Genomic DNA, 23,911 nt, shown 5'->3' on the forward strand with positions numbered 1-23,911 from the left:
CAGTTTGTGGTTCTAGAAGGTTCCCTGTTATAACAGCAGAAACTACAATGGCTGAAATATTTGCAGCCTTAGCTACTGGTTGTCTTTATTGTAGTTACAGGACATCAGAAAAAGTGGAAGATGGTTAAGTTTCTGGGGGAATAAAAAGCAAACAAAGCAGAGTGTGATATCCCACATCTGCCCCCCAGTGCACTTGAAACCAGAACTGACTTGGGAATGATGGATTTTCAGTACTGAGAGCATCAATGCTGAAGAGTGAGATGAGGCATGCAGGTTCTGTGGTGACTGCTTGCAGCCATTTACCCCTGTGCCTTTAGTTTTATGATTAATATGATCATGTGCTTACCCTGCTTCTGGGCAGCAGTTCTGGTGAGGGTCTTAGCTACGTGTCAGAAAGTGCTGCTGAATCACACTGCCTGTGCTGAGGGACATAGGTTCTTTGCATGGTGAAACACATCAGATGAAACTTTGGGGTTTTTAGCTTGAATTATCAATGAAGCTTGAATTATCTTCCCTCATTTACTTTCACATATTGGTACGTTAATTATTTTACCTTCTTTAAAGTAGAGCCATATTTGCTTGGCTGTGATAATTTCAAAGAAAATATGATTCTATATGCAAATGATTTTCACTAGAAGTAGTTCAAACTGCTTGTTACTGCAGCAGCTTATTTGTTCCTTTACAGAATCTTACAAGAGTCCTGTTGTGTTGGTTTATTAGATTCAGTATATTCAATATCCAATACTGTTAGAGAATTTAGTCTTTGACTTTATTGCTTAAGATCCATTACTTTTATCTGAAGTTAACCATGGTCACAAAGGCCAAACCTCTGTCCTTCCTTTAATTCATTGCCTTTGCATGAATGACCATCTGTCTGAACCTTAAACTACGACAAGAGTACATGAGTAATTTGGATTTGCTAATACATAGCTAGTTTTATGTTTATTCATTTTTAAATAAGTAGTTTGATAATGTGAACGAGCTCATGTGAACTGTGTCAAGTCTGAAATAATTCTTGGTAGCTTCTGTATTTAAAAACATAATAATAATAGTGTCTAATACTTCCATGCATGTCACAGGTGTTAGCATGAATACTTCAGAAAATCTTCTGTCATCAGCAGCATTAAAAGAGAGTGGTAAGTTGATAAGTAGTTAATTCAGTCAGTGTGTCACTTGCAAATGCTTCACTGTTCCATCTGTCCTGTCTCTTTGGTATTAAGTGCCTCTGCCTGTTAGCTAGATAGAGCCTTTTCATAAATGCAACTCCTAGTATTTATTTTGGATTACCTCTTGGGGGAGGTTTAGACATCTGTGTGTATTATTTTTCAAATATGAGTAGTTTCTGTTTCGTTTGGGATTTGAAGGGTGCTCTTACCTACCAGATCATGCTCTTGAAAGCTTACTTCCCTTAGTTAGGAGGTTACTGGTTCTGTGTTTTCCTTCACTCTTTAGGCTTGGTGTGGTTTTGTGGGAGAAAAAACTCATTTCTGTGTGTTGTGCAGTCTGCTGCACTCCCCTGCATCACTTGTTCCCTCCTTGTACCAGTGTGAGGAGCTCATTAGGTTTCTGCAGCTATGGATTGCCTCTTCCACTTAGAGTAAAAGTATCCCAGGCACTCCTGGACCAAATGAGTGTCTTCTCTAGGAAACAAGTCCATGAGTTCAGACTTGCAAGCATGTTGGTGTTTCCTAAATTTTCAGGAGACTGGGCTTATTTGTTTGTATTTTGTTTTGTATGCTTGTTGGGGTGGGGTTTTTTTGTTGGTGTTTGTTTGCGGTTTCTTTTTTCTTCACCAAATTATCCTACTTGGGTCTCTTAAATGCCTGGGTCTACTCCAGCCTGATGGGAAGCCTCAGGAGTCAGAGTTCTATTGTGAGGATGCTCAGATTTTAGAAGAGGTGGAATCAGCAGCCCATGGAGCTGCAAATGAGGAAATAAATTTAAGCAAGAAAAGTTTTACTGGATGTTTCTGGGTTTTGTTGTTTTTTTAATGAAGAGACACCATTAAGAGACCTCATTGAGTAACCTTTCAGTAGTTTCATATAATGACCCTCAGTTTCAATTTCACCAATGTGTTTGCATTCTCCCTAGCTATGAGCAGAGCACATAAACAGAAATTTAAATATTTTCCCGAACTGAGACTAATGAAGTTGAAGATTCTAGGATTCAGTTATGTTGTCCCTCCACAAGACTGTGCTAGCTGCTTTTCTTAGGAGGAGTAAAAGATTTTTAAGTGCTGAAGATGGAAGTGCGTTAGAAGGTTTGGGGTTTTTTTTCTGTCTTTGGCCATGGCTTAGAAGATGAAAGTTGGACCCAGTAGATCAAAACAGCTTTTCAAGTTATCAGAAAAGTAATATTTTTTAATGGAAAAGAACTTTAAAGTAAACCTGAAGGGAAGTGTCTGATCACAAAATGTTGGCTTTACAGCCGACTCTCTTCAAACAACACAGAACAGAGTTGCCACACCAGAGAGAGAGATCACTTTGGTGAACTTGAAAAAGGATGAAAAGTTTGGCTTAGGTAAGTGGCTTTAAAATCACTGTTGACGTGTATTACTAGAAGCCAAAAACAAAATGAAGTTTTCTGGTCTGTATTTAAGCATTTATTGTAGAACTGAGTAAAGCTGTGTAGGCAGTAGCTGGATTTTGGAGGCATTTTCAATGCACTTTCTGTGATGTTAAACAAGTCTTTTTCAGTTTTTTCATATTGTTCATGTACGATAATATTTATATTGTGAACTAGTCATCGTAGAAGTTGGCCTTGAAAGTTTCTCTTTGTGCTCAGTATAGAATTTTTCTCTGTGGAACCTCACAGCTTTGAACTGTTAGAAATGCTTTAAATGAATGCTCTTTAAAAAAAAAAAAAAAAACAACAAAAACCAACCAACCAAAAAAAAAAAAAAAAAAACAAACTTAAATAAATAAATAAACCAATGTAAAAGCATTATGTGCTAATTGTGGAATGTTCTCCTCACTCCTGTAATATCAGATGGAACACTGATTTGATGTTTAAGGAGCCTGGGAAATGAGATATTTGCATTAAATTCCTTCCTCTACCACAGAGTTTTTTTCATAAACCCACATAATTTTTCCCTGTATGAGTAATGAAAAATTGGGTTTCAGTGTTGGGCTGTAGGAAGCTTCTAAAGTGTCCTTAAGGACATTGTTCTGTCATTCAAAATGAGACTGTTGTGTAAATTTGAGAAGGCAAAAAAACCTACAAGACAATAATACTTAGTGTTTACAGTGCACAGTAATGTACAAGTTGAGCAAAACGGAAAAAAAAATTCAAAGAAATGTACTATTTCTCCTCTTTCTTCCCCATGCAATTTATGGTACTTTGCTGTTTTAGCTAGAATAGAGAAGACCTGATATCTTCTACTTCTATTTTTTCCTCTGAAACATTCGTCCCAGATTTATGTGGTAGAATGAACAGAAATTGATTAGAAGCCTCAAAATAAAACAGGGAGATTGAAAACTCAGATCTTAAGACCAGGGTCAAACCTCTATGTGAAACATCGAACAAGGGAGAAAACCAGAAATTTTTATGTGATAGAAAACAAATTTTATCTGCTCAGCAAATGTACATTTCATGTCACCTGTTTGTGTGTTTCTCTTGCCAGAGTTTCTTCTGTGCTCCTTGCTCGAGTGTCCTGGACTGACAGACTGACAAAGTCTAAATCAGTTGCTTAAAACAAGAGTATACAACAAAGCTTAATCAAAAAGCTTTCCTCTTTGGTTCCATGTAGATTTAAATTTGAAGTGTCTGGGTTTTTTACTTTACATATATTAGAATGACTAAGTTTTTGTTTGTTCTAAAATATGGACTTGTGTTAAGTTACACAGTGATCACTGACATTTTTGTCTGCTTTGGAACTTTTTTTTGTAGGCTTTCAAATAGTTGGTGGAGAAAAGACAGGGAAACTTGATCTGGGAATTTTTATTCATTCAGTTATTCCTGGAGGGCCAGCTGATTTGGAAGGAACTCTAAAACCAGGTGAATAGCATAAAATTCCATCTGGGGCTCTGGCTATCACAGTTCTTTACAATGGCAACCTTCAGTTACCTTCTAAATAACTTCTGAAAACTAGTGGTAATTCTTTGTTAAACTGTACAAAAACAGCAATCATACAAATCAATGTAAAAATGATAAAGCTTGAAGTAGCAGAAAATTGAAGTTACATATAAAGATAAGGACTTTATTTTCCATTGTCTCTCTTGCAGATGCATTTTAATTTAAAGCTTTCAAAACTCAGTGTCCCTACTTTAATTTTTTTAAAAGTGAAATGGAACCATATGCTATAACTGTAACTGTAGTGCAGGAGGAGGAAAAAATATACTTTTGTTTCCTTCTCATTTTACTTCATGTCTTGAACTGAACTGCATATTGTTCATTTAACTTCTGATTTCTGTGCTTTTTTTTTTTACTTTTTTATTTATTTTTTTTAACAGCAAAAGAGAAGGTAGAAATCATAACATGTAGAGATTTGGGAGGGTTTAAAAGAGGAAATATAACCAGTTTTTGTGGCCGGTTTTGGGATCTGTCTTTTTTAATGATGAGAGTTCCCTATTCCAGCATTACTTGAAGTTTAGTAATTTTTAATCCGTGAATTGTGTACAGTGACACGTTGTCACTGGTGGGTAGAAATGTGGGTGTTAGACTGTATCTGAACAGCCCCTTTTGTGCAGGACACCGCCTCATATCCATAAACAGCACGAGTTTGGAAGGCGTCAGCCACCAGGCAGCGTTGGAGATCCTGGAGAATGCTCCTGAGGATGTGACACTTGTCATCTCCCAGCCCAAGGACAAGCTGTCCAAAGGTAGGGATCTGCAGTCTCTGCTCTGAGCAGCCCCAGCTGGCTTGGCCCTGGAATTGTGTTCAGAGACAGAATGAAGAGTTGTTAGGGTAACCTTTGGTGAGGGTGCAGCGTGAGAAGAGAGCTTCCTGCAGAATATCCAGGCAGGCAAAACCTTCCTGGGTTGTAAGCTGAGAAAAGGGTGTCGTGCTGCAGATAAGGTGTTGCCGGCTGCTGGTGACTGTCTTGTCTCCTGGTTTTCAGCATCGTCTAGCACTGCTCATATCAGCAATGGAGCCAGGGGTTACTTGAGGAGGCCCTCTTCAGTGCAGGACAACGAGGCAGAGTCCTCTTCGGAGGAGCACAGCCGGTGCCGCGGTCACCAGAGGCCAGTTTCAGGGAGCCTGTCTGGATTGTCGGCAGGCAAGCGGGATGGCAGCGTGAGCTCCCAGGATTCCAGGACCGAGAGCGCCAGCCTGTCCCAGAGCCAGCCAGCCGGCTTCTTTGGCAAGCGTTCGAGCGGGAGAGCCCAGCAGGATGCTCAGCATTACAGCGAGTGCCAGCCTGGGGGCTCCAGAGTGATGGAGAAGAGAAGATCCTCACTGGACAGTACCCGAGCAAAACATAAAAGGCCCGGGGTAGCGGAGCCTGTGGAATATTCTGACCGAGGGGATTCTGACATGGATGAAGCAACTTACTCTGGCAGTCAGGAGCAGCAGCCAGCTAAAAAGGCATAGTAGATTTCATATGAATATTTCCCATCAGTGTGATAGTGGTATTGAAATAGCTGTCTCTGGGAGTCAGGATGTGAGGGAAGAGCAGCCTGGCTAGCCTGCAGCTAGTGCTAGTAGCTGATTTTTGATAACGTGGTGATTTTGTTCAAAATAAATGGAGAAAATCGCTTCTGTAACTTTGAACAACTTTCCAGCTTTCCAATGTCACAAGATGTGCCTTACTAGAGGCAGATTGTGCTTTGGGATGAACCTATAGTGCACTTGCTGAGGCTGTAGGAAACAGCCTTTCAATTCTGTGTGTTTGTCCAATATGGTCATAGTCTAGTGTCCATCCCCAGAGGTAAGTTTATTCACTTGACAGAAAAATGAACTTTTTTCCTAGAGGAAAATAGGGGTGTTACATCGAGTGGGTAGCAGCAGAACTCCTTGTCTTCTGGGACTGATCTAATCCTTGAAAAGCTGCTGTTGTGCATTAAAATTCAGCAGTGAGTCATGCTCTTGAGCAGACACAGCTTGCTGCTTCACCTTTCCAAAAGGACACAGTCATCACAAGTACTACAAATTTATTTCCAGCTTGCAGTGTTCAGCTGACAGAGGTTATTCAATTAAATTGTGGCAGCTCCTGCTAATTAATCCAACAGACTCTAGGCTACTGAAATGCTGAAGTACTGCTGTTTCAGTGTTCTGTGGCCCGCTCACTTGGGCAGTAAAGACTTGGCTGCTAAAGGCCAAGCATATTTCTGTGCTAAACCTGTTCAGCGGCAGGAATGGAAGAGTTGAAGCAGTGAGCCTTGAGTCTTACTAATTTGGACTTTGCCAGGTGGACTCCTTCTGGCTGTGTCCGACTCAAAAGCCCAGCCCTTAGGGTCTTAGTTGTAAACATGTGTTCTAAAGGCAAATAATTTTCTCTTTTTGTTTTGTTTGTTTCTTTTTCTTTCTCTCTCTTTTTTTTTTTTTTTTTTGTAAATAAAGGATTCTTCCTCATCGAATACAGCAAACAAAGTGAATTCTAAAAAGGTTTCTGCAACGCTTCTTAAACCTGGAGATATCTTTGAGGTTGAACTAGCAAAAAAAGATAACGGCTTGGGAATAAGTGTCACGGTACTGTTTGACAAGGTTTTTAGATGTTTTCTCTTTTTCTCTACTCCCAGCAACCCATTAAATTGCTAAATTACAAGGAAGCAAAATATTTTCTGGAATCACTTTAATGATACAAATTTATTGATGTATGATTAATCTTGCCAAAGCTGAAAAGTAATACTGGTAATTTATATTAATTTTCCTGTCATCTGCCCTTTAAGTAATTCTTGTTTTTTATTTTATGATGGAGCCCCAAAGCCCTAATAGACTCTTATCACAGATGCTGCTTTGTGAGTACAAAAGGCAAGATGGTCTTTGTCCCTTGCTACCTAATCTTGTGGCAAATTTGCAAGGAAGAGAAACACTCCCAGACTTCCACCCTTCCAGCAGGCAGTGGAAGTGGTAGTGTTATTTAATTGTCTGTGCACGTTTCAATCACATTCACCATGTTCAGTGTTCTCCCTCTGCTGGAGAAAAGGCAGAAAGCAAGAAACTACTTAAACCCAAATGAGACTGGCTGTCAGTGCTTTCTTGCAATATGAGGGAAGAATATAATTTTTAGGACTGATTATCTTCAGGCTGTAAGATTTTGAAGGTAGTTTTATGTTTAGGGCCTGTCATACTGCAGAGTGGCACTTCAGGGAAGAAGATAATAATTTACAACTGATATGCACACATTTTCCACTGCGTCTGTTCTGGTACTAAAAAATACATTTTAATGTATTTTAATATTCGACTATTTTTGGTGGTGGAATTATTTACAGGCCTAGCACTGTTACCATGTATAGGGCTACGACTGTAAGATGAGCAGAAGAAAATTCTGTTATTTTGGCATCCCAGTCTATTCAAAGTCATGTTCCATTGCTTGAGACAGTTGGAGGAACAGAGGTAGAGCAGGAGTTGGTTCTGAGCAGCACCAGACCTGCTGGCTTTGTAGAGATGTTAGAAGATGCCAGCCAATGCAGAGGTTCCCCTTAAGGGGTGACCAGGTGGTGTCTTCACTACCCTTTGCTTTTCCAGCTTCCATTCTGCCCTTGCATTGTTTTGCTGTACAGTGGTGATGAGGAGAGGTGCACAGTTACCTGTGGGTTAAGTTTTCACCTGTAATACTGGGTGCTTTGGGAGTGAACATTAACACACTGTTGGTCTTCCTCTTCCCTCCAAGTCTGTGGAACACAGTGAGCCAGAACCACATAATGGTTTAGGATGGAAGGGACATTTAAAGATCATCTAGTCCTACCTCCACTGCAATCAGCAGAAAGGCCAAGGCCCTTCAAAAACAATGTCAGTTCATCTTGAGCAGCTTAGACCTTCAAACTTGTCTGAGCCGAGAGAAGGCAGCACTCCTTAATTTCCTGTTACATCAGAGAAGTTGTATTGGAGTAGGACACTGCATGGTTGTGCATCTCCTGCTTTGGCATGCTGTGCTCTTGCACATGTCTGAGCTTTGGTGTGCATGCAAGCATGTAAAGTCCAACAAAATGCAGACATGTTTCTGCTGAAGGACATTTATCTGTGTTTTGTGCATTTGCATTGTGATGCGTTGCATTTTTACAGCCTTCCCACCCCAACTTCATTTGTAGCAAATTGCATGACTGCACTGAACATGCTTGATGTGACATTTTGGTTTTGATAGTTTCTCTGGTTTTTCTACGTGCCAGTAGCCCAAATGCTTCCTAAGAACAGTTTTCCTTGTGTGATACTGTGTTTAATTACTAAGTATTCTAACTGCAAAAAAGACTAACAGTCCTATTTTTGCTTTCTGTTTAGGGTGGTATAAATACTAGCATAAGGCATGGTGGCATTTATGTGAAAGCAATTATTCCCAAGGGAGCAGCTGAAGCAGATGGCAGAATAGAAAAAGGTAGGATTTCCATTCTTTCAGTGGGACTCCTATGTGAAAAAAGGGGGGAGGGCTGTCTGTGGGGGACTTGACAATATCCTGTGGCCTGGAAACCAGCACTCAGTCTGCCTCCTGTCCTTGTACCTTTTTCACTGGGAAGAAGAGCTGTTTTTCCAAGCTGTTGCAGTTGTAATTTTAAATATTGCTTTGATAGCTAATTCTGCAGATGAAGATTAAAAAAACTAATGTCGAACAGCTGCAGAAACAGCAATGCTGAGGCTGTGGAGAGCAAAAATAGGAGGTAGCCTGTGGGATTTTTGTTCTCTAAAGCAGCCTATGTTAATGGAGAATGCTTCTCTGTTCCAGGCACAGGGAGAGAAGGCTGTGTGTTATTTGTGGCCTTCTTCCTTGGCACGCCTGGCAACTCAGTACACAAAAGGCTGTAATTGTTATGGCTCTTCTTGTTAGTAAGCCAAGCCACATTCTTCACTAAAGTGAGCATTCCCACTGTGGACTAAGATTTGTTTTAAATAAAGAGTCTGAGCTTTCTGGTAGGCTGTCAGTCTGATGGTTAACACTAGTTTTGACATGGGATTATCCCACAGAATCATTAGATTGGAAAAGACCTTTGATTTGAACCATACGGTTTATTTGCAAAGTTCTCTTCTTGACTCAGAACATGGAGGGGAGAGAGAATTTCCTTAAATAACCGTCCTTGTTAGATCAGACTTGAAGGTTTCTGTGCATCATAGATGTTTTATAAGTGATGCTCTGCCTACTTTTTCTTAAATTATTAATTTAGGTGACCGCGTGCTCTCTGTCAATGGGATTAGTTTGGAAGGAGCTACCCATAAACAAGCTGTTGAAACTCTGAGAAACACGGGTCAGGTGAGTGGCTGCTGTCTGTGGTAAACCAGTTCTCTTATGAGTGAAAAGAGGTAAAGGAACCTCAAGGTGAAAAGGTAAAGGAATTCTCCCCAGTGTTGATGTGGTTGCTTTAGGTTTGCTTTCTTAGACTCCTTGGCTTCCTGGCATGCCTGAAAATAGACAGTGAATGTGCACATTCAGAACTGCTGAGGGCTACTATTTGTGTTCATTTTATAAAATGTTTTAAATTTAATTCCCTGTACAAATGTGCAAGTGACGCTGTCTTTGACACCTCTTAACAGCCTCACAACCTTTTAAGAAGAAAACACTTTCTTACTCTATTGGCAAGTATCTTGGAAGTCCATTTGTGTGTTTTGGAGGTGGCCATTTAACAGCCCTTAAAAAATAAGGAATAATTGGAGGATATATATGGGGAGGGGAGTGGCTATAACACCTGCTACTGTAAAAGTTTGGGCCCTGAGAAATTAGAAGGAAAGACATACTCTAGACTGTGCTATCTCTGTGACTGTTGCCAGTTAACTGGAGAATGTTTCCTCTCTTTAGGTGGTGCACCTGCTGTTGGAAAAAGGTCAGCTTTCAGGGGCCAAGGCTCATGCTCCAGTGACACCACAGTGCACACTCCCAAATCAGGCGGGGCAGTGTGAGCCACAAGAGAAGCCAGCAACAAGCTCTTCAAATGCCAAAGATTACAGCTTTGTCACTGCAGGTCAGGTCACACAGAACAATTGTCTTAACTGTCAAAGCATCCCATAGTTTGATGGTATTTTCTTCCCTTCTTAGGTTGGGAATGGAGTGGGTAAGAATCTATACAAAGCCCTTGCACATAATGCAGTCTCCTTCTTCTTGTACTATCGTGTTTCTTTTTAAGAATTCACATCATGGTTACTTTATTTAACTACTATTAACTTTACTATCTCACTGTTTCATGTTGTTTCCCAATTTCACCAACCTTAGATGCCAAGGCTGTAGCAAGGTTGGAGTAAAGGGGGTGTTGCTGTATCTGGTGCTGCTATGGGATGCCAATGGGAATTTAGATATTTATATATAAATGAGTGCTTCTGTGGGTCCTGCAGTTCCTGTCTCAGAAGAGAGAAGACATCAAGAGCTAGATGAGAAGGATTACTTCCCCTGACTAGAGGTTGACATAATTCAGCCTCTCTTGCTGGTGACTTGTTCAAGTGAAGGGAAGCCTACCCAGATGGCAGAACCCCTGCAGATACCATTGGGTGTTCTTGCATGGAGTCTGTCCTGTCTGCCTGCCAGGAGCTCCAGTTGCTGCTCTCACTAGTGCCTGATCAGTGGCTGGAAAGGTTGTGTCACTCTGTGCTTTAAAAGGTTCCTTAATAGACTTCCTAAGGAATAATCCTTTGGAGACACTCTGCCTTTCTGCATATTGATGTTGTCAGGCCAAGCAAGCAGACTGAGAAGTGGTGATCAGCTTTTTGTTCTCTTTAGCCTGAAGGGATCTTTTGGGTAACACTTCTGTTCAACTCAGTGAAAGAACCCTGTGAGGGAGAGATTGCACATTGTCATGTCTGGAATAAGAGCACCACACACTCCTTCCATGGCCATGTGTTATAGAGAGTAATAAGTTAATGTTCCTTTTACAGAGAACACATTTGAGGTAAGACTCTTGAAGAACAGCTCAGGCCTCGGGTTCAGTTTCTGCCGTGAAGATAACCTGACCCCAGAGCAGCTGGGATCAACTATTGTGAGGGTGAAGAAGCTTTTCCCTGGGCAGCCAGCTGCAGAGAGTGGGCAAATAGAGATTGGGGACGTCATTTTGAAAGTGAACGGGGCATCACTGAAGGGTTTGTCCCAGCAGGTTTGTACCTATAATAGTGAAACTCATCCTGTGGTAGTCCTGCAAGGCTGCATCTGACAATTAATCCCTCTGTGGCCATAGGAAGTCATCTCTGCTTTGAGGGGAACATCTCCAGAGGTCTCTCTTCTCCTTTGCCGGCCACCATCTGGAATACTACCGGACATCGATCCTTCGTTGCTGGTAAGGTGTCTGGCATGTGGTTTTTTTAGACATTATTTACTATTTAAGGTTCATTTATTCAGTCTGTTGGGTGGGTGAGTTAGTTAAATGTAAGATGTAGATGGAATAATGGGGAGAGTGCTCACAGAAATGTGGTTCTTGCAATGATTCCCTTAGGAGTGCGCTGTTGTGTGTGAATGTTAAAGGAGTATATGGCTTCGGAAGCCTTTTTTCCTCCATTTTGTGACCTAAGACATGAGAAATAATTCATAATACTTAATACAGTGTTTCTGGGGCAGATGTTTTTGCAGCCCAATGCTTTGAATTTGATATCAGATAGAAATTGGATATTTCTGTGAAGGATATTCTGCAAAACACCGATTTGGTGTTGATGTATGTAAAAACAAGGAAAAGGTGGTCATGTTTACCTCCTGGAAATTAGAGGGGTTCCAAAGAATATTTTCAAAATGCTCTAGTAAATAAATTGAAAGAACAGAAGGCCACCTCTGTGGATATTTGAAGGTTAACTTTAGAATACTTGAAGAAGCGGAAACTAAAAGCCTTTCAGCAAAAGAGAGTGTCGAGGATGAATTGCCTGAAAATTAAGCTTTCCATAGTGCAGGAAAGTGTGAAACTAATGGAGACAGGTCTTCAATTTAAGTTCCCCTGGGAATTCATCACAGCACTAAGCCTGCCAGAGTTCAAGAAGTGTTTGGACAAAGCTTTTATGCACAAGGTGTGGTTCCTGAGGCTGTCCTGTGCCGGGCCAGGAATTGGATTTGGATGATCCTTGTGGTTCTCTTCCATCTCAGGATACTCTGGTTCTGTGATTCTGAGTTACTTTAACATTATTTTCAAGCAATAAAATTGTTCAAGTCTGGTGAGAGAAGTTTAAACGTACTAATACAAATTTAAGTGAAGTTAGGATTGGAGTGAGAGATAAGCAACTGAGCAAACTAATAATACAAATTACTACTCCTGCAACAGACCTGTTTGTAATGTGGAATAACAGGAACTTTAATAGAACTTTATGGAACTTTAACAGGAACTTTAATAAAACAGCGCATTTATTAAAAGAAGAGGAAAATCAAAATTTTTCTTCACAATATCACAGATTGATGTGTTCATGTACATAAGAATCTGGCCATGAAAGCATAAATGAAGCTTTTAAATTTTTTCTGTCTGCTGGCTGACATAATTCTTGGGATTATGTGACAATTGGCAAAATTGTTATTCACTCTCTTGGTAGTTAATGACTTGGTTAACAGTCACCATTTGGCATAAATTGTCTTAGTTTTTATAGTCTCCTATTGTTGCTTTTTTGGTTGACAGCTTCTCATTTTCCCTCCTCTGTGAGACTGGTTTGACTTCAGTAGCTCTGTGAGCCTCCACTTCTGGTTGGAAGGGGTTTCTTGGTAGCTGCATAGAAGGCTGCTGGGCATAGTTTAAAAGCATCTGTCAGTAGGCTTTCTGAAGCTAAAGTATTTTTGTTTTCCTTAGATGAATTTAAAGGTTTTTAGCAGCATAAGTTTCAGAGTTTTGCGCTTTGTCTTGGCCAAGTTACATTTAACTTTTTGAAACTGCTATGTTTCCACAGTTCAGTCAGTAGCCACTGACTGCTTGTTTTTGGTAATTTTATGCAGTCTTTGAAACTTTCTTTTGTCATCAGAACTGGGTTATGATGAATTAAATGCTTTTGCTCTTTTAGACCCCCATCCATTCGCCCCAACAAGTTTTTCCAGAGGTCAGCAGAGAAGTTTCTGGTCCATCAAATGGAGAGCAAGGTGACAGCTCAGATGAAAATGAAACTACTGATCTGAGCAAGAAAAGGCTAAAATCTCCCTCAAGAAGAGACAGCTACAGTGACAGCAGCAGAAGTGGTGATGAGGAGGTGATGGAGTCAGCAGCACAGGAGGGCCTTGGCTGGAGTTCTGGGCTGTACCACAGCTCAGGTGAAGCTGAGGCACGGGCACAGAGTCAGTATGAGGCACACCCTGGTCAGGTGGACGCTATTCGCACCGTCCTGTATCCTGAGCAAGAGGCTCCTGGCAAGACAGAGCTTGATGACAGGTATGCTGCTGATAATGATGCTCATCATCCTGCAGAAATGTTTATAAGAGAAGTTTATGGGACCTATTCATAGAAACACTTCTTTTGGTTTGCTTTTTAGGCATGCATAAAGTCAGCATTGGTTCATATATTGAATTATGGATGACAGCCACTTGTACTTACTCCCGTTTTTTCTTTTTTTTCTGCTTTATCTCAGTAGTGATGTGCCTTTGGATTTGCCAGTGATCCCAACCTGTAGAACTGTACCTGATGTTACCACGTCCATGTTAATAAATGACTGTTATGCTACTCCTGTCTCTGAGCTGACTTCACACCTGGGAGAAATAGATTCATTACTCACCCAGCTGGAAAAAAATGCTGAAGAATATGAGCCAGTAATATGCTATTTCTGTCTTTCAGGAGCATAAATGTCATGCTGTGGTTGTTTTAGCCATGATTTTGAGAGTGGATAGAAATTAGGCACATGAATTTACAAGTGGGATAGTTGTAGGTTATACTTGCACTAATCTGGGTGTGTGCCTTGTAAATGGCACGTAGATTGCCATTTGTAATTGATTAATGCAGCTGCTCATACCAATGTCTGCAGGTGTTTTCTGTGTGGGCTCTTGAAGAGCTGATACATTTCCCTCTGTATCTGGAGGCATCCATGTGTACACAGGTGGATGTGTATATGTCCATTTCATGGTTTATTTCATCCTGGAAACCTTGGTATTAAATACTTACCTACCTCTCAACCACATATTCAGAGGGAGCTTAAATGAGAGATGTCTTGCTTCTGCTCTTTTAGGGGGTGGTTGAGAGGTCAGAGAATAAATTGAGGCATCAAGGGCATCAGGAGACCCTGTTCTTTGGTGTAATTTTAATTATGAATCCCAAAAATTTCCTGTTCTCCTGCAAGATGGAGTCTATTTTTGAGGCTGTTCTGAGAAAGCTTCTTGACACCACAGAAATGTCTTGTGCATCAGAAGGGACTTCCATATCCTCACATAAATCTATTCAAAATTGAAAAAAATTGAAATTGAATCTTGATATGTCCTAGTTGTGAGGGTGTTCCAGGTTATAAAGCTGTTCTAGCCAATAGTCCATTTTGACAAGAAACTGTATTTTTCTTATCCCTTCTTCAGAAGTTTTTCTATGTCCTTCTTGGTGCACTGTGATTTTTTTATGCAAATGAGTCAGATCCATGTCTTTCAAATCAAAATTAATGCAAATTAAAATGGGCAAAACACGTGCATGTGTTGAGTTTCAAGATAAGCTCTATGGTATTGTGTCTCACTCTAGGAAATACGTTCACTTACTTTGCTCTGAATAATTATGGATGTGTTGAGATATTTTAAAATACAGAGCTTTTCTTATATGTGACAGCTAGATAAGGGTAAAATAGGGTGAGAGTTTTGATGTGTGCCTTCAAAATATTGTTTAATTCATAAACCTCTGGCCCCATGTTATTTCTATGCAAAATTTTATTTGGTTTGGTATGAGCTCATTAGAGATGCTTATTAGAAGTAGCTAAGCTGAGCCTGATGACAAATATATCTTGTTCCAGGCTTGTGTCCCAGTTAAATCAGTAGGTAAATCAGTTGTCTGCTTCCAGCTGTCTTAAATTCAGTAAAATGTTCATATTTCTTCTGACTGCTTGTGTTGTAAAGTGTATTTTTGTCTTCCTAGGAAGTGGAGCTCCAAGTTACTCTGACAAAGTCAGAAAAGGGCAGTCTGGGTTTTACAGTGACCAAAGGGAACGATAGTGTTGGCTGCTACATCCATGACATTGTTCAGGATCCTGCCAAAAGCGACGGGAGACTACGGCCTGGAGACCGGCTCATAAAAGTGAGAGAATTAATGTTTTCATATACAGGGGCTGCAGGGAAAGGACAACTTGGAGTCCAACAAAAAGAAGTGAACCATGTTGTAGGCCAAGTCAAATGTGGTTAAAGGACAAAAGGACACACCTTATGAGAGGGATGATTCAATAGCAGTTGAGAACAGCAACAAATGCTTCCTCAGTAATGCTGTCTTACTTGAGACCTGACGAGGACACCTGTGTTGTTTTCATTGTTGCAGGTTAATGACATCGATGTCACTAACATGAGCCATACTGATGCAGTCAGCTTTCTCCGAGCTGCCCCAAGGACTGTCAGATTAGTGCTAGGGCGTGTTCTGGAGTTACCAAAGATGCCACTGTTGCCGCATTTGCTGCCTGACATTACACTCATGTGCCATAAGGAGGAGCTAGGTAACATGGAATTAATCTGCGTTTTGCCCTAAAGAAAAATCTTCCCCTTCAATTACAAAGAATCGTTTTTTATTGTTTTCCCCTTCTTTCCCTGCAAAGGTTTGTTGTTATCTGGAGGCCATGACAGCCTTTATCAAGTCGTGTATATTAGTGACATTCTCCCAAAATCAGTTGCTGCCAGAGAGGAGAGTCTCCATGTACTAGATATTATCCATTACATTAATGGAGTAAGCACACAAGGAATGACTCTGAAAGAAGCCAAAAGAATGCTGGAAACCTGCCTTCCAACAGTGGTGCTCAAAGCAACCAGGTGTGTTCTGGAAGCAAGTGCTTCCCTGTACTTTTTGTTTTTCTTTGCATGATTGTGTGAGTGTATGTATGAGTATATGAGTAAACAAGTTCCTGGTATGACAGGAAATGGACCACATGTTACTGACGACTGACTCCACAGAAAGGGTCTGTAAATTCACAGCCTTTTGTTCTGCAGTGCAGCACAAGGGTGTGTGGTACTTGCTGTGCTTTGTGCTTCTTGGGAATACAAGGCTGTGTCCAGCTATGAACTCCAAGTGTTCAAATAGACCCCATGCAATTCAGTGGCAATTAAGTCAGAGACCTGCTGTGGCACTTGGACATTCACAGGTCTGTGAGGATGGATGGGATTCATCCAAGGATATGGAAGGAGCTAGCAGGAGAGGTCACCAAGCTGCTCTCCATCACCTCTCCTCAGTCCTGGCTCACTGGGGAGGTCCCAGGTGACTGCAGTTTGACCAGTGTGATACCCATCTGCAGGAAGGGCTGGAAGGAGGATCCAGGGAACTATAGGCCTGTCAGCCTGACCTGAGTGCTAGGGAAGGTTATGGAACAGATCACCTCGAGTGACCATGCAGCATGTACAGGACAAGGGGATCAGGCCCAGCCAGAAGGGGATCAGGAAAGGCAGGTCCTGTCTGTCCCACCTGATCTACTTTCATGACTGGGCTCCCCATCTGGTGGATAAGGGAAAGGCTATGGGTGTGTCTGCCGGATTTAGTAAAGGCTTTGATACTGTCTCCCACAGCATTCTCCTGGAGAAGCTGGCAGCCCATGGCTTGGAGAGATGTTCTTCACTGGGTTAAAAACTGGCTGGAGTGAGAGTGTGATGGTGGATGGTGCTAATGGGGTTTCCCCTAGGCTCAGTCCAGCTGCATTACTTTACTGATGGTTTGGAAGAGGGGATTGGATGTGTTGTCACCCAGTTTGCAAATGACACCAAGTTGGTTTGGAATGATTAGCAGTTTTACTGGTAGTACTGTTTACTTTAATATCTGATTATTACCATAATTTATTCTTTTTAAATAAATATTCCTGTAAATACCTCTTTTCACAGAGATGGTCATGCAGTGTTCCCAAAATCCAAAAGCCCTGAGAACTCAAGTCCATGGCCAGTGAAAGCTAATGGTAAGATTTGTGGGCTTACTCACAGCAAGTGAAATGCACCTGTTTATAAAAATAAAGGGACTGAAACGGGCCGTAAGATACTATCCTAGTCCAGCTTATTGTGACCAGCTCCAACAGGAGTTTGCTTGATCTTTCCTCTAAAAGCTTAATGAAAAGAGATTCAGGAATAGTGTCTTTATGATGTAATTCCTTGTGTAGTTTAGAAATTCTCTCTAACATAGAGCGGAAGGGTTCCTTTGAAGAAGGACCCAGATATCAGGTAATATTTAATTATTTTTTTTAAAAGTAGTCAATGACAGGTGTTTGTGGGGTTGTATCTTGCACATTTTGAGGAAAAGGGAAGCAACACTGTTCTCAATGGTACATGTTTCCACTGTAAGTTGTTAAACTATTTATTAACATTTCTCTTTGCTTTGGGTTGGTTACTTGTATTAGCATTCATGCTTTCATTAAACAAAACATGCAAAAAGCCATTATATGAAGTGTAATCATTCAGATAGAAGTTTGGCAATCAAAGAAGTTTGGCACAGAAACCAGGCAGAAATGCTACTCATGTCGTAGCATAGAATTAAATACCTTGCTTTTTTATAACAATAATTGATGGGGGCTAATTTAATTTCAGAGAAAAAATTGTTTTTTTCCCCATTTTTTTTAGGTTGCTCCTGTGGTGATCCCTGTGATAAAACAGAAAAGTCAACTGATGCTTATGGGCCCAAGGTAAATGCTCCTCTCTTGTGCCTGTTACCATTAACCAGAGAAAATAATCTACTTCAAACACTTTTAAAACTAAATAAATGAATGAAACAATCTGTTGATCAAAGTATACAAACCCACTGTTATCAATTGACACGGATAAGCAGTGGTCATAATAAATAGGCAAGTTTTTTTTAATTGATCTGCTCTTTCTTTGGCACTGCTTTGTCGAAAGACAAATTGGCTTATAAAGAAGGAGGCAAGGCTATCATCCAGAGCATCCATTCCACCCACAGTTTCTGCAGATGCTTTCACATAGCAGTGGGGAGCAAAGAGACACAGACCCCCTTCATGCAGCCAAAGGAGATCTCTTTTTTGTAAAAATCACTCCCCTTTTCTACTTTCAACTTTCACTGGACGTAACCAAAACTTAACAAACAAGGGCACCCACTGACTGCTCTGCTGTAGCTGCTGTCCATGCATCCCATCACCCAATCAGCTTCCCATTCATCTGCTCTCCATGCATTCACTCAACTGCCTCTCATCCCTCAACTGGTCTCCAACCATCCAGCCTGCACCTGTGCCTTCCCACAGGGCTTTCTGGTAAAGATAAGCCTTAACAACTTCAACAATTATAACTCCACATCCCACACTTTCATATTATGTTTGCTAAGTGGTTTTCTTTCTTTTTTTCCCCTTAGTTTTTCCTTAGGAATGCTGTGTTGTGGGACCAAAAGTACTGAAGCTTGCATACATTTTATAGGGGTTATAATAATGTTAAATACTACTATGTGTGTTTTTTCCTTAGTTGCTTTAATTTTTTTGTATTTGTTCTTGTCATGTGAAACTTCCCACCTATCACCCAGGTATCTCAGATTATATGAATAGAGGTTTTTATTTGTTGCTGAGGAGAGATGAAAACATTTTAGTGGTTGTTTGCTGCTTCAACACGCTGCCAGGCTTTTTAAGAGTTGATTTGTACTGTTCTTTGCTTTCTCAGGTCAATGGCAATGGCATCCTAGGACCTTCTCAGGGAAATACAGAAAACAATATCCATCACATAAAAACACTAATGAACCTCTCAGGAGCAGAAGATGCACCTTCCCTTGGATTTACCAATCAAATGTCAGATTTTCCTGAACACATCGACAAATCAGGTAGGAGGTGAGATGGGGACTGCATTATTATGTCTTTATTGTACCAATGCAAGAGAATCATGGCATGGTTGAATATGCTGAAATAAGTAAATGTTAGGCAGGCAGTCACTTTTAGAAGATAATTTTCAAGTCTTGTGCTTTGCTTTGTAGGAGTTAGTTAATTTTGAAAGATTAATAGAAATTGGATTTTGTTAGAGAGCAATAAAGGAAGGCCATGGTAACAGCTAGAAATAATGCCATGTGTCTGCCCCTTTAAATTAGTTCTCCCAAGCCATTCTGTACTGGGAAAACTTATCATTTTGCACTATTTGTCTTCAGGAACAGAGGTTCCAGATGATGAGTATTATGATGAGGATGACCACAATGAAGTTGTCCAGTATCTGTTGGATGTTGTAGATGAGGAAGCCCAGAATCTCTTAAATCAGAATAATGCAACTTCAGGGGCTCAGAGTCTTCTACATCTCAAGAAGGCTGCATCAGAAAATCACCTGACAGGTAACACGAGCCATTAAAAAAGAACATCACTGACAGCAAAACACTTTGAAACAAGGTGCCAAGTAAGCAGTTGATTTGTCAACAGGGAGAGTTGTTTGAAATTGATGTCTGAACTGGAAGTTTCCCAAGCTGAACACAGACAAATAGTTGCTGATTACCATAAATTTGAGATGCAGTGTAATAAGAGAGGTTATGGTTTGAAAAATCTGAATATTGCTTTAAGTAATCTGGGAAAATTACTCCTATTCTAGAGATGACTCTCGAGCGAAATTCTTATTATTTAGGTACCTGGTCCTGCAGCTGCAGTCATGTTGGCATGCTGAAGCATTTCATTGATTTCAGATTGCACAACTTGGAAATGTGTTGAGATCTCTCAAAACCAAACTATTTACCAACCTGCTTTGTCTCTTTTAGAAAGACTGGCTTTTTTTCATTGCCCCCTTCTGACTGTACACCTTTCTTTTCCTTCATTCCATCTCCTCAGTTTTACTTGTTATAAACTCAGATGTCGTGAGGAGTAGTATTTGTAGTTCCTTTGTGGTGTCACACTATGTATGCATGCTCCAAAAATTCAAGCAAGATGATTGCTACTTCTGTAGAGATTCCTTCTAAAACTCAAGATACACCTTCCAAAATTATAATTGTTTCAGATCATGACTTCAAGGTCACTGGGTTATTGTCACTGGTCATTGCATTCCAAGTCAGGGATCGCTGACATTCTGGCTGTGCTAGGATCTCAGCTGAAGAATATCATTGGAGCTCTAGTACTTCCAGTTTCTTGTAGGCTGTCCTTTGCAACTGAAGATGAATTGAATCCATAGGATATGGCAGCAGGGTGCTTCCATAGCAGACAGATACAAGTCAGAGTTTATCTGGCATGTCTTTGTATTAACTAAATGTATTAACATTTCATTACTACAAAGAGTGAGTAGAATGCTGGTTTGGAGCTACTGCTGGTCTAAATCTAACTGAATTGCAGAAAAACCACTGGCATGGGGAATGTGATAACTTAGTAGCTGCAGCCTGTCCCCCAGTTATTCTGTGACACAGATACTTTGTGCAAACAACCTCACATATCATGGCAGCTGTTCCAGTTATAAAGTAAAGAAACTTAGTCTGGTTATCCTATACAGTAAGAGCTCTTTTCCAACGTGCTGGTAGCAAAGGGCCTTAAAAAGTGTTTCTTGGTTACTCTGGCACCTGTATTCCCTGTCTAGTGCCAGGCAGGTAGAACAGGATTCACATCTGTGAGAGGGTAGCTCCTGGGCAATTTCTGGTGTGTTTATGCTGTATCCCCTGATTTTCCTGTTCAGTAGAGATGAATGGAAGGGTGCCAGAAGATAAGTCTGAGGACACAGACTGCGATGGATCATCTTTACCTGAAGATTTTTCAGAGGTAGGATGGCAAGAAGCTGGCAGATGCTCTTTTTTTTTCTTTCCTCATTGGGATAGAACTGGTGGAAATAACATTACATGTCCTTTGAATAAGAACATCACTGTAGGTAGTCATTTTAAATGGTATATAAACATTTATTTTTAAATGGCATATGATTATCATAAATTACCTATATAAGAGAACAAAGCATATAGTTATTTTACACATCATATGAAATCCATCACTATTTTTTCAAAAAGGGTGGTAATAAACTACCTTGTTTCAGCTATTTAATCTAAAAGATTTGAGTGATTCCTGCCAAAGAAGGGAAGCAGTCACAGTGAAAATGAGTGCTGTGTAGACTTTACTGTCCAGAATGTGGGTTTGAAATTTCTTCTCCTGCTGCTTTTTGCTAGGTTAAGTTCATTAGTTTGAATAACTTCTGTATGTGGTTTACTCTGTTATTGTGTGTCCTGTTTTACATCAGTCACTGGATGCCTGGGTTTTGTCTCTTGTTTCAGATCAGCAGAACTCTGTCTCTCCAGCACATCCTGGCTCTTGCAGCTTTCTGTCCAGTTAGTAGAGCTGAAAATCAAATCAGGAATCTGGCTCTGTGTCAATGTGCTCTAGGGAGAGCCACAAGTAAAATTGTCCCAGTGTGGCAGTGGAAAAGCAAGTTGACCTAAAAAGTCTGAATGATTTTGTAGAGTTTTTCTTAAAAGAAGGATGGAAATGCCTTCCTCTGTGCTGAGTCCTCCTGGTCTGCTGAGGAAGGTGTGACTAGGAGTGTGTGTCACTTAGAGGTAGTGCTCTGTTATATTACATATCCACAGTATTGGAGCTGTGGCTTGACAGTACTGAGGCAGAAGTTTGCACTATCAAGCTTACCTCATAAAGGATTTCTAAGTATTAAAAACAAAAAAAGCCAACTGGGAAAGCTTAGGTAACTCTACTGCTGCTGTGAATCAGGAGTGGTTTTAATATAGCTTTTTGGCCTTGTTACAGTAGAGTATCTTTTCAAGTGCTCAGTGTTCTCATCCTCTGTTATTTTGGGTTAATGAGATGTCTAAAAGAGGAAAGTCCTCCATTATGTGCTGCTTTGAACTTGGCACCCTTCAGAAATAGTCCCTGTAATTGTTACTTGTTTCAAATTTGCAGTAAGTGAATGTTGCAACTATGTCTTTTAACATGTTTTGAAATACTACTTCTTCTAGCCAACACATGTAAATGGTTGTGAAGACTATTGTGAAGTAAAAGCAGTGCCAGAAAGGTAAGATTTCTTTTCTAGTGTTGCTTGAAAGCAAACCTGTGAAATCTGGAAGTCTGAAGTATAGTATGTTGGAATGAGAGAAAAACAACACCACCACCAAAAAACAAAACAAAACAAAAAAAAAAAAAACAACAAAAAAAAAACCACCCTCAAAACCAAATAAAATATCTATGCAATGTCTTGTTGAATTGTTCTCTTGGTCTGTTCCTTACTTAAAAAGTTGTAATTTGCCTGAATACTAATCAGCTTTATGTGGTTTACAATGTCCTACTTTTATTTGTTCCTTTTGATACGTGGTTGTAGCAAGTAACTGGACTGTCTCCAAATAATATAATTTGCACTGTGCTAACAACTTGGTACCTGGATGTGAAGAAAACATTCAAACAGTGCTGTCTTCAGTTCAAATCTATACAAGCTTCATTAGTGTTTCATCTTCTACTTTTAGACCACTGTAACTCAAGTGTAGAATTCCTCTGTTCCATCAGCTCCCATTTGGATGCCTGGGGATTACTATTTTTTCCATGGAGCATGATGCATATGCCTGACCAAGTTGCTAGCTAGATGTCCCTTTGAGCCACTTTGAACTTTAGATATTCCCAAGGTTGTTTTTCTTAGTGAAATAATTTTAGTCTAAGTGAAATTTCAGTGAAAATGTCTATTGTTTTATGTTATTAGGCTTGTGGGAAATTTGGGGTTGAGACTTGGCACAATCAGTGACATTATGAATTAAAATACTTAATGCATTCATCAGTATCTTCAACAAAGCTAGAAAACTTGCAGTTGAAAATAGATACTCAAGTGTAGTGAATTGTATGAGTGGTACAAATCTGCTATTCGCTGCTATTTAATTGCTTAAGTCTTTGAAAATAATTGCTGTGGTACTTATTACTAGATTTGTATATTCCTGGCTCTTTTTCCACTGTTACTTTTTTCAGATCCCCTTTGGGGATGTAAAAAAAAAAAGCAGGGAGGGGGTGGCAAAAAAGTTAGGATTTTGAGATCAGTCGTAGGGGTCCAGTCCCGAAATAATTGCAGCTATAAATTGCTTTCTGGTGTTATTGGCTTTTTTTAAACTAGGTTGCAAATGTCTTGGTTCTAGGTGTTCTTTCTTACTTCCATACCTTGTCCTCTTACAGATCCCCTCCACAGCCTTCCTTGAGCCAGGCAGATGAGGAGGAAATCACGTGGGGAAGCGATGAACTGCCAATTGAATCAGTCAGTCAGGAACGTGTAAATAAAGGCAAGGACATTTAACATCATTGGGGAAAAACTTCAGGATCACATTGAGTAGACAGAAGTGGATTTTGAAATGTCCTGGATATGTTTTGAGGGTGTCATGACAGGTGCAAGGGGGGATTCTAACAGCTCAGCATTGCACTGGGGAGGATCTCTACGTTTTTGTGTGATAAGTGTATTAGAGTTAATAGGAACAAGTATTGGCAATGTTGTGTCTGTAGTTGTAGAAGAGCTGGGACCAGCTGAGATGCTTCCTTCCTCAGTATATGTCTCACAAAAGCTGTAACAATAAATATATGTTTGACTGTGATTAGATTGATATATCATGTGCTTCACATACCAGCTACCCCATGCTCAGTTAGGCACTACTTTCATCTTGACTGTCATTCTTCCAGGGCTGCTCAGTGTGCCAGACTGCAACTCTGCGCAGTTTGACAGAACTTAGTCTTCACTTTTTTTGAGCTACCATTAGAAATGTCAGTTCCTGAGGTTCATGTCCTTTGCATTCATTAAAAGAACAAATGATAAACCATGTAACGCTTCAGACTAAGTCAGTAGATTTAGGATACTTCTAATTGCAACACTGGAGAGATTCTTGGTTTATGAATTTTGTTGTGCTT

At 40.3% G+C, this 23,911-nt stretch overlaps 1 protein-coding gene across 1 annotated transcript in view; it reads left to right on the forward strand.

Moving 5' to 3' along the window:
• Positions 1–23,911, forward strand: part of PTPN13 (protein tyrosine phosphatase non-receptor type 13) — an 85,985-nt gene that overhangs the window by 57,133 nt on the left and 4,941 nt on the right. Inside the window, exons 20-42 of the mRNA XM_062493658.1 lie at positions 1,080–1,133; positions 2,428–2,520; positions 3,889–3,996; positions 4,689–4,820; positions 5,061–5,527; positions 6,503–6,631; positions 8,381–8,474; positions 9,256–9,341; positions 9,885–10,047; positions 10,952–11,166; positions 11,248–11,346; positions 13,034–13,395; positions 13,592–13,769; positions 15,064–15,222; positions 15,457–15,628; positions 15,728–15,938; positions 16,995–17,065; positions 17,721–17,782; positions 18,759–18,915; positions 19,234–19,365; positions 20,727–20,806; positions 22,000–22,055; positions 23,192–23,295. Of these exons, the coding sequence (XP_062349642.1) occupies positions 1,080–1,133; positions 2,428–2,520; positions 3,889–3,996; positions 4,689–4,820; positions 5,061–5,527; positions 6,503–6,631; positions 8,381–8,474; positions 9,256–9,341; positions 9,885–10,047; positions 10,952–11,166; positions 11,248–11,346; positions 13,034–13,395; positions 13,592–13,769; positions 15,064–15,222; positions 15,457–15,628; positions 15,728–15,938; positions 16,995–17,065; positions 17,721–17,782; positions 18,759–18,915; positions 19,234–19,365; positions 20,727–20,806; positions 22,000–22,055; positions 23,192–23,295 (3,384 nt within the window). The remainder of the gene's footprint in view (positions 1–1,079; positions 1,134–2,427; positions 2,521–3,888; positions 3,997–4,688; positions 4,821–5,060; positions 5,528–6,502; positions 6,632–8,380; positions 8,475–9,255; positions 9,342–9,884; positions 10,048–10,951; positions 11,167–11,247; positions 11,347–13,033; positions 13,396–13,591; positions 13,770–15,063; positions 15,223–15,456; positions 15,629–15,727; positions 15,939–16,994; positions 17,066–17,720; positions 17,783–18,758; positions 18,916–19,233; positions 19,366–20,726; positions 20,807–21,999; positions 22,056–23,191; positions 23,296–23,911) is intronic.

The sequence above is a fragment of the Cinclus cinclus genome, chromosome 5 (assembly GCF_963662255.1).
Source record: "Cinclus cinclus chromosome 5, bCinCin1.1, whole genome shotgun sequence".
NCBI classification, from domain to species: domain Eukaryota; kingdom Metazoa; phylum Chordata; class Aves; order Passeriformes; family Cinclidae; genus Cinclus; species Cinclus cinclus.